The 16,540-nt window shown below is 37.1% G+C and overlaps 1 protein-coding gene across 1 annotated transcript; it reads left to right on the plus strand.

The window, feature by feature from the left end:
- Positions 1-3,121: 3,121 nt before the first annotated feature.
- Positions 3,122-13,445, plus strand: LOC140162966 (carboxypeptidase B-like). Its single transcript, XM_072186292.1, has 5 exons — positions 3,122-3,151; positions 3,541-3,631; positions 12,420-12,640; positions 12,820-12,904; positions 13,264-13,445. The coding sequence occupies exons 1-5, from the start codon at positions 3,122-3,124 to the stop codon at positions 13,443-13,445; spliced, it is 609 nt and encodes a 202-aa protein (XP_072042393.1).
- Positions 13,446-16,540: the final 3,095 nt, after the last annotated feature.

Raw genomic sequence — 16,540 nt, forward strand, 5'->3', positions numbered from 1 at the left:
CAGAAATGACTCACTTGCCGGTAAACCATGTATAGGTACCTCTAATGCCCTAATACAGTAGCGTATGTTAAAGGATCTATATCTGTATCTGGGTCTCCAGCAAAACGGTAGATCCTCATCCCTTAAGAGTTTGGACGAGTCGCGGAGCTAGATGACGTAGTTTTGCTTTCCTCCCTTAACAAGATGATCAGCGACGGCTGTCTTGAATTGCTCTAGTTTGGTCACCTTAATGATGGCCTCTGGGAGATCATTCCAATGGGGGAATGGTTGATGGATAAAAACTGGTACTGTAGACCTTAGACTTGGCATGGACCCGGTGGTATGAATACTGGTGGGATCTCCGGTGGGTTCTGGTTTGAGGTTTGAGTTCATGTTGCACATCCACAAGTTCATGTGTAATCTTATACAGCATGTTGAGCCGGGCTATTGTGCGTCTAGCTTCAAACAGTGGCCATCCGAGTTCTTGAAGCATGGCTGTCACGCTAGCTTTCCTACTGTAGTTGTTACAACACATTCTGGCTGCAAATCTCTGTATACCTTCAAGCTGTTTCTTTTCTCCTTCAGTAAATGGAGCCCAACCGCAAACACCGTATTCCAGCTTCGGGCGAACCAGAGATTGGTAAAGGCGTGATTTCACATACCTGCCACAAGACTTAAAATTACTTCTGATAATACCATTGATCTGCTTGGCATTGGTGGTGATCTTATTTATGTGAGATGACCATGGTGCAATCACTGCTGAAGATAAGCCCAAGATATGGGTGGTTGGTTGTAGTCTGCAGAGGTCTGCCATTGATTTCATAAGGGTGGATAGCTGAGTTCTTCTTGGTGGTCATGTGCATGACAAAGCACTTGTCAGAGTTGAATTTCATCTCCCACTCACTTTCCCATCTACACAGGGCATCCAGGTCACTCTGAAGAGAGGCAGCATCTGACGAGGAATTAACTTCTCTATACAATAGCCCATCATTTGTTGTGGTGTGTTTTATCCTTCTTTGCGAAGTGCAATAATATTGTGTCTCTTGTATCTTGGAGCTTCATGCTTTTATCATAGTGCTGTTTTTAAAAATGTTTGTACTTTTAATGTGTTAATTATCTTTGTAATTTTTATGTGTATTTATAGTGCAATACTTTATTTTCATGACCAGCTTGTAAGGGTGGGGTCCACTCATCTCTTAGATGTCAGTGCTGAATTTGCCACTTTTGTTGGGCCCTGGCAGCCCTTGCTTGCTGCTCTAATTTTGCTGTATATTTTTGTTGAAATGCCTAATAAAATGAATAATAAATAAATTAATTAATTAATTAATCATCTGCAAAAAGCCTGGTTTTCGAAGATACATATGAAGGAATATCGTTCACATAAAGGAGGAACAGTAGCGGGCCGAGGCACACCTGATAAAACTTCTGCTGATGTAGAACATTCTCCTTCAAGAACTACCCTGAGATCTGGTTGTAAATATTTTCAGTAATACCATAGTGTCTCAATTTCAGGAGAAGTCTTTGATGGGGGACGCGATCAAACGCTTTAGAAAAATCTAATAAAATTGCGTCAATCTGCTTTCCCTTTTCGATTGATTTCGCGATATCATCCACTGTAGTGAGTAGCTGGGTGTCGCAACCTCTACGTCTCCTAAAGCCATGTTGGCAGTCAGTAAGTATGTTGTTACGCTCAAGATGGTACATTTTATGGCGATGGATAACATGTTCAAGACACTTGCACAAACCGGACGTGAGCGATATAGGACGATAATTACTTGCATCGCTTTTACTGCCTTTTTTGAACACAAGAGACACATTAGCAGTAGTTCAATCATCTGGGAGTTCACCAGTAGATATCTTTCCGGGTAGGCTCGGTAACAAGTCCATCGAAGCTGAAGAAGTTGCAGATGTCAATACATTTCTTACATTGAGCAGTAAAATTGCTACCAGTTTTAACAGACTGATTAGGCCAATTTATGTCTTTGAGGTTAAAAGCACCTCCTAGCCATATTGCACATTTACCTTTAGTTTTCTGGTGGAGTTTGGAGAGAGACAAATTCAGCAATCAATTGGTTCATGCGAGGTGTCAGGATTGTAGAATGCCCCAACATACACTTTTTTCTTTGGGCCACATTCAACACGAATCCAAATACATTCAGAGTCAGAATTCAAATCATCAAGAAGATGACAGGAGAGGCCTTTGACGGCTATCAAGACTCCTCCCCAGCCATCAGGACGATCTTTTCTATAGATGGTATACTCAGGTGGAATACTCGGCATCAAGGATGGAACTGTTTAGCCAAGTTTCGGTGCCAATAACAATGTCTGGCTTTTGTTCATGAAGAATTGACAGGAACTCAATTGTTTTGTTTTTTATACTTTGAAAGTTTATGTATAAAATGGTGAGTTTCTTCGCTCTAGTCTTTTTTCTGGTTTAGTCTTATTTGGTTGCTTTTCTTTAGGAGTGCGAGCAGAGTCAAATCTCTTGGTTTTGCCTTTGTTTAACTTTGGGGATGATGTAGCAAGCAGTTGCTCATCATTCAGTGACTGATCCGAATCCAAAGGGCTAAACGGGTTGTCCGTTTGAAAATCAATATTGATCAATGAGTCAGAACAATTTGGATGTCCACATCCATCACAAATCCAGGATGTGCTTGTATTAGCAAGAAGGTTGTAAGTTTTACTACTCATGTTGATACAGGTAGCATGGTTCCATTTTTCACACTCTTCACACTGGATACCCTTAACAGGATAATACCCTACTTCATCACCACAGATTCCACACGGTGCTGGAGGGTCATTAAATGAAGAGCCTGATGGAGGGCCTGGATTTGGATTAACGTCATTGCCAAGACCAATAATCAGAACATGGGTCCATGATAGACCTCTTGAGTTTTTGAGAGTTTTGATGAATTGTTTACGTGAGAGCATAGTAGTTCCAAGAAGATCATTTGAAGTACCAAATATCACATCATCTTCACAGTCGGCAAATCTTAAGTCTACGGGCCAAAGTGAGCAACAATCCAACAACAAAATAACTTGTAGACTTCAAACTAAATATCCAGGCTGATAAAAACTTTGCACTTAGATCAATAGAATAGTACACGTCGAGTACGATGTAACTGTAGTGACTATGTACAAGATGGCTGATTTCACATACAGAACTATTTCAGTGTTCACGAAATTGTTTTAAATTGTCATAAAAACATAGTAACGATGAACAATAAACCAATACGCGAATCCGCAAACATATATAAATGCTTAAAAATGCGATAAAAGACCAGGATAGCCGGATTAAAGGTGAAAATAAAGGATTTAAAAAGCTAAAAATCCCCGCGAAATTAAAAGTCGTCTAGCTCGGTGACAGCACCCTCATTGACCCTCAAGGGATAGTGTTAGGATAGGCATAAGGGTATCAGATTAATCTAATTACTTAGACCAAAGATGGCTTTAAACTGACTATTTATTCGTGTTTTATATTATTTTAAAATGATGTCATAGATACATTTGTAATAAAAAGATTAAAACATTAATTTACACTTCTTTTTTTTTTTTTCACAGGACCGTTTGTGGGCCAAGAATTGGCAACCACATTCGTACCATACCTGCTGGGGCATCAATCTGCACTTCAATTACGCGTACCAGTGGCAAGGTAATAAGCGAGCTCTATTTCATAGGGCCTGCACTTTGGCTCGTTTTTTGCAGGTTTACATGGTCCAATAATCACAAGATGACTGACATGTGGTAACAAAGGAAGCAGTCACTGCAATTTGATTATGTCCCATATGATTGGCCATTCAAGATACCCCTGTGAATATACTATAGCGGCCTTTTCAAAATATAGGCCTAATACCTGTTTGCTTGACTGCATTGACAATCCCCGGGAACAATACACACAGTATATGCATTGGACAAACTTTTTACAATAAGCATGATAAGTGATGATGTGACCTCCAGATTTATACATCGTTCGTCTCGCACACTGACGACATTTGATTGAATGGACTGCGCTGAAGGACACCGGTTCAAATCCTTTGTTTGGAGCCAATCGATAAAAGCATGCAGGGCCTCTATACCCTATACCCATGTACAGTTTATCCCTTACATAACCTATGTCTTGAATACGCTGGCAAAGTTATGTAATAATCGGATTAATACTATATAGCAGTAGCTAAAAACAAGTTTTGAATAATCCGCGCTACAAAGTCCCATTCAGTGATCCCAGCGAAAGTGGAAAAAAAAATCAAATTGTTACGTGTATAAATTTTTTAATGAAAAACAAATGGCAAAAAACAAAACAGGAAAACGACAGTATTGACGAAGTTGAAGCCCCATTCAAATACATGTAGCTAATTTATATACTGTCAGTACCGGTATATAAATTACAGACTCACGTAAATGCATTATTTTTTTTGTCTTAGACACACGGCTTTCGGCTGAACCACTACACTAGCAAGCTATGTTAGCACATCTATGACAATGACGAAACGTACAAAATCAGCCATAGGCCTTTTATGACCTTTGACATTCTTTTGTGGCGAGTGACATGGTCTTTCAATTCACGCCGAGTGTCCTTGACAGGTTCGACTATGCTTCAGTGGTCATGAAAGAATTCAAAAGATAACCTCTGCCCCAATAATCCCAGGCAATTATCTGAAACTGCTCCTCGGATCATAAGAACTCAGTCCTCAAATGATAGTCATAATAATGTCCAAAATATATAAATTACTGACTATCATTGAAGACTGAGTTCCGCAATCTAGTATCCAAAATCTGAATTTTGATGATTTTTACGATCGTCGGGATGAAAAAAAAAATCAAAAAATCACTGAATGGGCCCTACTCTCCTTACCCTGGCAATATAAATCAAAGAAAATAAAGAAAAAATAAATAAATAAAAAAAAAGACAAAGAAAACGCATTCTGAATACGAAGAATGTCTTTCTGATATCAAATAAATTTCATTGTTTGGAATTCACGATATAATACAAATTTTATGACAAATTATTAAAATTTGATATTTTTCACATTTTTGATATTATAACAGTCCTCGAAGTAAATATCATAAATCTAATGATATATTCTTAAACAGTCCCTGGCATACCATACATGTATAGGCCTATGTATAGTACATTAGTCTGCTTTATCTGTTTTGTGCTGTTTAAGCAAATTTAAACATAATTTCCATAAAATGTAAGCTTTTACTGTCAGATATGTCCCTTTTAATTTTGAGCAGAACAAGTGAGGTAAAGCAAAGAAAATTGGAATTTACTACTACTAGCGCCAATGAATGTTATACGATTGTAAAGCGGTACGATCCTCTGGGTGTGTGTGTGGGGGGTGTGCGTATGTGTGTCCTGCACGCGTATTTTTCTGCAACTATAACGGGACGCAATACGATACCAGTATGTTATAAGAATCAAACTTACAAGAAAGATGGCTCTTGTCAAATCCTACAATTCTGTCAGAGAAAATATGCATATTTGCATTAAATTTTTATTAATTGACATAATTGATTAATTAATAAATATTTTATTTAATGATTTACCATAATTCCAAACATGTCAAACAATATGTCAAATTAAAGCTAATGAAATGCTTTATAAATTGGTAAGAGCACATTTTGCAGAATGCATTTAGTATTTTAGTTACATGATTCCAAACATTCTATTCCAATTTTTTGCTACACACGCATAGGAGCTGTACTTTTAGAATCCGCGCCTAATCAATAATAATAGTCTTTCACTCCATTGTCAAAGTACTGTGCTCCCTGTAGCATTATAGTGTCGAGGTCGCGATATTTTTTTCCTAGTCAACATTTGCATCACATAATACATTTACATGATATAGGCCTATATGAGGCTGGATTGAGCTGTGTTCAGTTTTATACGGCGGATTTATTGCCATAATTATTACCTCTTACTTAAGGGATCTAAAATGAGCGTTTATTGGGTTTCGACAGTATTTTTGTGGGACATGAGAGCACCTCAGACCTATCGAATTGCATTCTGAATACGAAGCATGTCTTTCTGATATCAAATAATTTTCATTTTTGAAAATCACAATATATATAAATTTTATGACAAATTATAAAAATTTGATATTTTTCAAATTTTGATATATAACAGTCCTCGAAGTAAATTATATAAATCTAATGATATATTCTTAAAGTGTATGTAGCAGGAAGGAAAAAGCCGACGATCAATTGAAAATTTTGACCTTTCATATTGAAGATATGGATTTTTTCCCAAAAAGACCTAATTTTTTTTGGTGTTTTGGGAAAAAAATCCATATCTTCAATACGAAAGGTCAAAATTTTCAATTGATCGTCGGCTTTTCATCCCACCTACATACACTTTAAGTATAAATCATCAGATTTATAAAGTTTACTTCAAGTACTGTTAAATATCAAAATATCAATTTTAATGATTTGCCATAAAATGTGTATTAAATTGGGAATTTCAAAAATCAAAATTATTTGATATCAGAATGACATTCTTCGTATTCAGAGTGCAATTCGATATGTCTGATGTGCTCTGATGTCCCAAAATAAATACTGTCCAAACGTTCATACCCCAGCCCTTAACAAAAGAAAAACAAATTTATTCCAATTAAAATTCTACCAGGGTTCGAACCCACAACCTTTCATTTAACAGTCGAGATCGAATACCACTACGCTGTGAGTGCTTCTGCCAGAACTGCGTTTGTTCATCATACTTATAGAGGTTATCCATGTTCTATAAGCTGCATGTCCTATCAAAGACTGCTATACCTTGTTTAGGACATTCTAAAGAAGTACCCGCATGTGCAACCATGACTGTTTCAAAATAGCCCGCCAAAGTCATGCAGGTAACTCCGAGGTCGTACATTGAATTAGTTTGAATGAGGAATACTACGGGAACCAGTGCCTTTTGTTAGAAGTCACACATGAGTGAAGTGGATTACCTCTATTGATTACGGAATAAATCGCAAACACACGATATATATATATTACTTGTCTATTAGTAATAAATACGTATATAATCTCCAATCAATAATGAACCTTGCCTCCGACTATGCGGTTCGCCTATATTAATTTACTAGTCAACATTTGCATAGGAACCGCATAGTCGGAGGCAAGGTTCATTATTGATTGGAGATTATATACGTATAGACAAGTAATATATATATATATCGTGTGTTTGCGATTTATTCCGTAATCAATAAGTATGATGAACAAACGCATTTCTGGCAGAAGCACTCACAGCGTAGTGGTATTCGATCTCGACTGTTAATCAAAAGGTTGTGGGTTCGAACCCTGGTAGAATTTTAATTGGAATAAATTTGTTTTTCTTTTGTTAAGTAAGAGGTAATAATTATGGCAATAAATCCGCCGTATAAAACTGAACACAGCTCAATCCAGCCTCATATAGGCCTATATCATGTTAATGTATTATGTGATGCAAATGTTGACTAGGAAAAAAAATATCGCATGCGGTTCCTATGCAAATGTTGACTAATAAATTAAGGGATCTAGAATGAGCGTTTATGTGCGTTTCGACAGTATTTTTTGTGGGACATGAGAGCACCTCAGACCTATCGAATTGCATTCTGAATATGAAGCATGTCTTTCTGATATCAAATAATTTTCATTTTTTGAAAATCACAATATAATACAAATTTTATGACAAATTATAAAAATTTGATATTTTTCTAATTTTTGATATATAACAGTCCTCGAAGCAAATTATATAAATCTAATGATATATTCTTAAAGTGTATGTGGCTGGGAGGAAAAGCCGACGGTCAATTGAAAATTTTGACATTTTATATTGAAGATATGGATTTTTATCCCAAAAAGACCTAATTTTTTTTTTGTGTTTTGGAAAAAAATCCATATCTTCAATACGAAAGGTCAAAATTTTCAATTGATCGTCGGCTTTTCATCCCACCTACATACTCTTTAAGTATAAATCATCAGATTTAGTAAGTTTACTTCGAGTACTGTTAAATATCAAAAATATCAATTTTAATGATTTGCCATAAAATGTGTATTAAATTGCGAATTTCAAAAATCTAAATTATTTGATATCAGAAAGACATTCTCTGTATTCAGAATGCAATTCGATATGTCTGATGTGCTCTAATGTCCCAAAATAAATACTGTCCAAACGTTCATACCCCAGCCCTTAATATCATGAATATAGGCGACCAGGTCCTAGAGTGTGATGGTTTTGTAGCAGATGACAGTGCTCATTCAAGCCTGTCAAGGTCAGTTAGTAGCCACTTGCTGAATGGATGGCCATTATCAGCTATCAAAGAGATGCCTTGTGCAGCTGCCAATCACAGTAGAGGTTTGATAACATTTTGTTAAAACCCAAATGTGATATAAGAACAAAGCTGTGCATGTTGGTACTTAATTGTTTGGATTCTTATGTTGAAATTCCCTTGTATTAGTATTTTTATGTGTAGTGTATATTGTTCATAAATTATATAGCTTTTAAATTTTGGGCATTTTTGCTCTGTTGCACTGCACCATTATGGAATTTGAGCAAATCAATTACCCAGACAAGCAGGTATACAGTGTATTATTTTATTTTTATTTCGTATCTCAGGAGCACAGCTCACTTGGTAAGGCGTCAGAATTTGGTACACGAGCGCTTCGAACTTTAAATCGGAAGGTGGTGAGTTCGAGCCTCATCACGGTCACATTAATTTTATAAACCAAATATTGTTCGAACTTTTCATATTTGTTTTTCTTTTATTGTTTCTTTTTCTTTGTCTTTTTTTTTCTTGTTTTATTTTTTTTTTTTTTTTTTTTTTCTTTATTTTTCTTTGATTCATATTGCCAGGGAACTAACGGCCCATTCAGTGATTTTTTCATCTTGACGATCGTAAAAATCATCAAAATTCAGATTTTGTACAATGATATAGTCAGTAATAATCTTTTGATCATTATATGACTATCATCATCCGAAGAGCAGTTTCAGACCATTGCTTGGGATTGTTGGGGCCGAGGTTATCTTTTGACTTCTTTTCATGACCGCTGAAGCAGAGTCAAACCTGTCAAGGACACTCGGCGTGAATTGAACTGATTTAATTTATATACTGACAGTATATATAAATTAGCTACATGTAGGCCTATTTGAATGGGGCTTCAACTTCGTCGATACTGCCGTTTTCTTGGGTTTTTCCATTAAAATTTTTTATAAAAGTAACAATTTGATTTTTTTTTTCACTTTCGCTGGGATCACTGAATGGGGCTTTGCAACGCGATATATTCAAAACTTGTATTCACCTACTGTTATAGCATTAATCCGATTATTACACAACTTCGCCAGCGTATTCAAGACATCCAATGCAAATAATCACCTAGATTATGACGTTCATACCGTAAATATGGCGGAGTACTCAAATTCATTCAACAAAAGCATGATTACAAGCTATTGCAATCTACCGCGACAGCTCGTCTCACACACATAACAAATGCACTATAGGATCAAATAGGTTGACGACAACGTTTGATTGAATGCACTGCATTGCGCCATGATTACGGTGAAGGACACCGGTTAAAATCCTTTGTATGGAGCTAATCAATAATTTCACGCACATCCTCTATTATTGCCCAATTATTGCCCGGGATGATTGCACACTGTAAAAGAGCTATTGTTATAATGTTTGATGAAATCGTGTTTAACTATTTGCTTAAGAAAGGCACAATACAGATAAAGCAGACAGATTTACTACATGTGGTACATGTATATATACATATAGGGAATGTGTTCGAGTATTACCTAATTATAATAGGGGCGTATCCAAAAATGAATTCACACCCCTTTCAAATGTCGAGCCAAAGTGCAGGCCCTATGTGTACGTTACAAGCCCCTTACAGAATTGTAATATACCTCTTTTAAAAGCAATATTTTAACAGTTGCTAGCGTGGAATCCCTTAATTATTCTCAAAAATTCAGATTGTAATTAACTTTAATGAACTAATACAGGGTGTTCCAGAGAAAATTACCGGGTGAATGAATTTAGACATAAGTCGAGAATTAGACGTCGGAATCAAAAAATTTAAAATGTAGCGCGTAGCTCATTTTTGCATTATATGCAAATTTTATTTGATTCGGTTGACTGGTTGCGGTGAAATCAACGATTACATATTTAAATGCGGGCATCAATGCAGTTCATTCCAAGTTTGATCAACAGGTGTTTTTTTTTCATACGAGTCGCTTGCGTGTATCACGTGGTTTTATTTGAAACAAACCATAGTGACGAATAAAAACACCCGTCTCTCAACACGCGATATTCAAAATTCCCGGGCGCCGACATTGTCGAGTGCAATGACGTCCCAGTAATACAATGAAAGGTGACGACAATTGAGCACAAATAACCATTGCGTCATTGCACTTAGACAATTCCGGCGCGGGAATTTTGAATATCGCGTGTTGAGAGCCGACTGTTTTTATTCGTTCTTATGGTCAATATGAGTTTGTTTTAAATAAAACCATGTGCTTCGTCCTTTAACCAATCAAGGATCGTAGAGAATTTGACAGTGACGTCAGACGCGATCCAGTCTCTATCTTTCTTTATCTCTGTGTTTCATTATAGGTGCTGGTGACAAAACCTGTGAAAGAAATGGGGGAGTAAAACGTGCAAAAATTGGCATATCATCTTAATATCGTAATAGGCTTTGTCTAAATTATAACATTATTTAAGGACCACAGCTTAACAAGGCGCAGTTTATCATGTCTGAAACTGTAAAGAATCTTGGATCTATTTAGGGAGGACAGTTTTTATGGTCTACTGAGCTCAGCAATGCTTTGCTGTCTTCGATAGCGCATTGTATCGGAGAGGTACCTGGCTTTTATCAAAGCCCAAACCCATTAAAGCCTGTAGAAAACTCTTTTAGGCTCCGCTCAATTGACAACTCTGCTCCGATACAACACATTGACCAAAATATCGATCGAATCAATTTTACGACCATGCTTGAATTAACAACCCCTTGAAACCTAATTACACCACTTTATGTAAACATAAACTTACACACATTATTTACTTTCTATTGACGACCCGAGACATGCTTATTTAATGACCACTTGAGAAGTTGATGAGTGGGTCGTTATGTACTTACTGAACACAAAGGAAATTGATTTTGGTTTTACCATCAACCGTGTTTATAATCCTGCTGCTCTGCTGAACGCTCCGATAGATACATGTGTATCAGCAAACTCGTATACTGTTCGCTTGTTCCTATCGAACGCTCTAGCGTACATGAACCATTATCGAAGACAGCAAAGCATTGCTGAGCGAAGTAGACCATAAAAACTGTCCTCCCTTAATATTTATCTGTTTATGTCAAGGGGAGAATTTTGTGAGGCCTTGGGGATCTGAAATAATTGTTTGAAGGACGTGAAATATTTGAATGGACAAAAAAGAACGTGACATAATTTGATGATTTTCTTTTCATTTCTGTCATCCCCGGCATAAATATTTAACTGGCCGTAAAGAATTTGCCATTGAAGTGACGTCATAATCGGACCATAGCATAAGATGAATACAATTTTTGAATAGATCGCCCTGCACTACAAGCAGATTGCATTAATCACCTGTGTATGTCAGCAAACATAGATTGAATACAATACCGCTGATTGAAATCAATGCATCGGTACCGCGTGAACGTTGTAGTGCAGGGCGATATATCCGATTAACTACGTCACTTCGACGGCGAATTTCAATTATTGCCTTGTTAAGGGCTGGGGTATGAACGCGTTTGGACAGTATTTATTTTGGGACATTAGAGCACATCAGACATATCAAATTGCATTCTGAATACGAAGAATGTCATTCTGATATCAAATAATTTTGATTTTTGAAATTCGCAATTTAATACACATTTTATGGCAAATCATTAAAATTGATATTTTTGATATTTAACAGTACTTGAAGTAAACTTTATAAATCTGATGATTTATACTTAAAGTGTATGTAGGTGGGATGAAAAGCCGACGATCAATTGAAAATTTTGACCATTCGTATTGAAGATATGGCTTTTTTCCCCAAAAACACACAAAAAAATTAGGTCTTTTGGGAAAAAATCCATATCTTCAATATGAAAGGTCAAAATTTTCAATTGACCGTCGGCTTTTCCTCCCTGCTACATACACTTTAAGAATATATCATTAGATTTATATAATTTACTTCAAGGACTGTTATATATCAAAAATTGGAAAAATATCAAATTTTTATAATTTGTCATAAAATTTGTATTATATTGTGATTTTTAAAAAATGAAAATTATTTGATATCAGAAAGACATGCTTCGTGTTCAGAATGCAATTCGATAGGTCTGAGGTGCTCTCATGTCCCACAAAAAATACTGTCGAAACGCAATAAACGCTCATTTTGGATCCCTTAAACTAGTTGTCACTTTATGTTGTTGTTGCTCGACTGATCTGATAGGATATGGTGGATCGCTTCATCCGTGTGATTATCGATTTTTTGGAGAGGGACCGTTAAGCAGCTTTGAATTGGACGCTATTCACAGTTGGATTACCAAACTACAAAATAGAAACACCATTGCTGCATATATCGATTTCCAAAGCTATGGTCAGGATTGGCGTTACCCATGGGGATATGTGTGGTTCGAAGAAGATGCTCCACAACCAGATAAAGGAGTCCAGGTTTGTATTTTTGTGTTCGATTGACGTGATAACAAGGGATTCTTGTCCGAAAAAAAACCTATTTCCCTAAATTTTTCAGTTTCAACATATGTCGCTTGTTGTAATTTATTTGGGTCCTGTGTCCATTTGAATTGCCATTTCCATTAAAATGTTTCGTTATTTTCATTGATATTACATAGGACGACTTGGCGATACGGGCTTTAACTGCTTTACAAGTACCTTACGGAACCGTTTATGACCTTGAAGGAGGAAGTTGGGATGGAAGTAAGTAACAGTTCAACTGGGCAGTGTCGGTACCATAATTGTTTTGGGGGAGGCATGGAATGGCAAAAAAAAATCACAACTTGTGTGAAAATTCCCGCAAAATGTGAAAATGTTCGCTATATAGTTAAAATCAAACGCATACTGAATTAAATCATACCTCATACATAAGACTCGGTCAAAAAGCTCTAGATCGCTAAGTAACTTGTTTGTCGCCCTCTTGTAGTATCGAATCAAGCCGGTTAGTGCTTTACATACCAAAGAAAACCGCGGCGTCAACAAACCTCCTTTTTAAAAATTATTGTGTGTCATATTCACATAAATCGTGAGTAAAACTATATTGTTTATGTCATGCTTGACAGATTCTGAATCGGGGGTATCCGAAGACTACGCATACGGCACATTGGGCGTGAAATACCCATATCGTATAGAAGTGCGAGATCAGGGAGAATATGGATATCTGCTGCCCGAGACATTGATTGATGATACTGCCATCGAAACGTTTGAGGCTTTGAAAGTCATTGGTACCGATCCCTTGGCTTAAGCATAGATTTAAAGAGGTACAGATAGCACACCAACAGACAAAGTCCCCACGCTTTTGTATGCTGGAGAAATCGCGCATAATTCATGAGGACCGATCGTTCTTAGTCTCCAAAACAGCCAGTTTGGTTCCGCTCCCTCCACACAAACAGTCTGCCAATGATAACGAATGAGTTCTTTTTGATTTGCTAACACTTTTCCTATGACGTCATCCACCACGTGCTGCTCGCCATCTGATTATTCAGCCAGGAGTTCAACCCACTGGCAATCAAGTTCCCGGATGTATTTTTCTAATTACATTCTAATATACTTTGCATTGTCACCCTCTTAGCCAACCAGAAACGGCGTATGACGCGATATCTGATCTTAATGTATATGGATGTTGCAAAACAAACTGCAATTGAACCAAGAAAAAACAAAGTTTTTTGTTGTTGCGGGCCCAAGAGTGTTAAATTTAGTGTCTGATATCCAACTGAAGCTTGATGGTAAAACAATTGAGCCTTCAATCTCTGTTAAGAACCTGGGTGTAACTTTTGATGGTTCAATGAACATGTCCATCCATATTAGTACCCTGTGTAAAACTATCAATTTCCATATTCGCAATCTGTGGCGCATACGCCGTTTTATTTCTCAGGAAGCCTGCCATCATGCCGTTGAGCACTTGTCCTGTCCCGCATAGACTATGCTAATTCTCTTTTGTTTGGTGCTCGTGAAGCCGACCTCAAACGGCTACAACGTGTCCAGAATAAGGCGGCCAGGCTATTTTTTGCTTGTGGACGGGACAGGTGCTCTGCGGATCTCCTGAACTCCTTGCATTGGCTTCAAGTGAAGGACAGAATACAGTTTAAAATATTGTTTATGTGACCTGCTTACTCAGCGACACGGCAACGCACGAAATTAGGCCCAGACTTCGCTCTTCTTCAGATACAACAAGGCTCTTGGTTCCACGATCAAATAAGAGAGCTGGTAAGCATTTGTTTGCTGTTGCCTCTCCACGGCTCTGGAATGAGTTGCCTATCCAGTTGAGGGAGGCGGTGTCTGTGCCTGCTTTCAAGCGTTTCCTTAAAACACACAATTGTATTAATGTTGGTTGTATTTGTTTCTTGCTTCATTTTTGCCTGTATATTTTGTTAGGCGCTGTGCTAATTGTTTAGAGCGTCATATAAAGTGTTGATTAATAATAAATAATAATTGGCAGACTGTTTGTGTGGAGGGGGCGTAACCAAACTGGCTGCGGAGGAGACTAACAAATCACGCACGTAATCTATGCCTTCGCATGTATCTAATAGAGCGTTGTGTGCCTTCGTGTTATGGGCGTAGTATCTTCGCACTGCCACGCGCACTGCATGAAACGATTGTCCCTCATTTAGATTATGCTGGACTTTACCAGTTGGTGAATTGTGTGTAGTTATTATTAGTATATCGTCTTAACAAACATTGCAACTAAACTGTATGTCCATATCATGCATGTCTAATTTTTGATCAACAATACATGACACCATCTCTTTTTTCTTACACCATCTCTTTGCCTCTCTGAGGCTCTTTCCATCAATTATTCTCTCTTTCACCTCTTCCCTCAATATCTCCTTTTCCCTATTGGTCTCTCGTTTGCATCCCTCTCTTCTCTTCTCTTCTCTCCTCTCTCTCCTCTCTCTCTCCTCTCCTCTCCTCCTCCTCTCTCTCTCCTCTCCTCTCCTCTCCTCCTCCTCCCTCCCTCCCTCCCTCCCTCCCCTCTCCTCTCCTCCTCTCCTCTCCTCCTCTCCTCTCCTCTCCTCTCCTCTCCTCTCCTCTCCTCTCTCTCCTCTCCTCTCCTCTCCTCTCCTCCTCCTCTCTCCTCCTCTCCTCTCCTCTCCTCTCCTCTCCTCTCCTCTCCTCTCCTCTCCTCTCCTCTCCTCTCCTCTCCTCTCCTCTCCCATTCTCTCCTCTCCTCAGTGGTATACCATGTATGCTGGGTATGTAAGAGTTTTGATGGAGAACGTATTGCGTCTTGATAAAGATATGATTTTTAACTTAAATCAGATGAATGGTTTATATCAAAGTAAGGGACAAATTTAGTCATCCATTTAAGGTGTTTTACCTTTATCAATATGTATCGATTAACCGTATCTATGCTTTATGATTAAAGTCAATATGGTAATATTTATGATGTGGTGTCGTAGATTTGATATTCTAATAGGAATAAATAAACGCTTACTTGATATTTTGATGATATCACTGTGATTATTTAATACCATAATACACAATAAGCTACAATAAGTTCGACGCCATAATTTAAATCTACTACTACCTTCAGTACCAATCGAATTTTTCATGTTTAAGATGGACAGTGATAACAAGTAAATTCGTTTGATTTATGATGTGTCATTCAGCATCCTGGAGCTGCGTTCGGATAAATTCTGGTGAAATATTATACTTTTTTTGAGTTTATGTTTCTGACATCTGATGTAGTTGTATAATTAAGGAGTGCTGCATATTGTTGAGACTAATGTCGTGTCTTAATTAATCTCGTGTCTCAACTATCCAATGCCATATGCATCTATATTTGAACCACTTCTAGAATCTGTGTTTGAACAATCATATTTCATAATCAGTTATACATTAATATCGAAAAAATTGGGAACAAATCTCTTTATTTGATAAATAAAAATACACGATAAACATTTGACATGCTTGAAATAAATATGTATAAAACCGTTTAACCATGTTTTAGCAGGATTTATGAATTTCTCCTATAGGGTATCAGGGGTGTGATTTTTCCGGATTTTTTTTTTTATTTTTATTTATTTTTTTTGGTCGCTTTTGGAGTGGCCCTGGACCAAGAGCTAAATGCTTAACAGAGATGTCACATTTCCGGAATTTTCAGTTTCCGGATATGAGAAAATCTCCAATTTTAAAATGAAAATTCCTTAGAACCCTGACTGGATGATTTATAGACACACTGTACTGTGCAAAAATGGTGATGCAATTTCTCATGTGTATGTGAATGATATGATACTGGAAGTATTCACAGATAATAAATGTTTTTATACTATAAAGTGAAGTATTTTAACAGTTTCTCATTTTTGCATTTTACCCCATGAAATTGCATCTCCAGTGGTG

The sequence above is a fragment of the Amphiura filiformis genome, chromosome 1, assembly GCF_039555335.1.
Source record: "Amphiura filiformis chromosome 1, Afil_fr2py, whole genome shotgun sequence".
Classification (NCBI taxonomy): domain Eukaryota; kingdom Metazoa; phylum Echinodermata; class Ophiuroidea; order Amphilepidida; family Amphiuridae; genus Amphiura; species Amphiura filiformis.

Coding starts and splice junctions, on each gene's coding strand:
- LOC140162966 (XM_072186292.1), top strand. CDS start 3,122: ATGGCTGATTTCACATACAGAACTATTTCA. Junction 3,632..12,419: donor TTACGCGTACCAGTGGCAAG/GTAATAAGCGAG, acceptor CTGATCTGATAG/GATATGGTGGATCGCTTCAT. Junction 12,641..12,819: donor AACCAGATAAAGGAGTCCAG/GTTTGTATTTTT, acceptor GATATTACATAG/GACGACTTGGCGATACGGGC.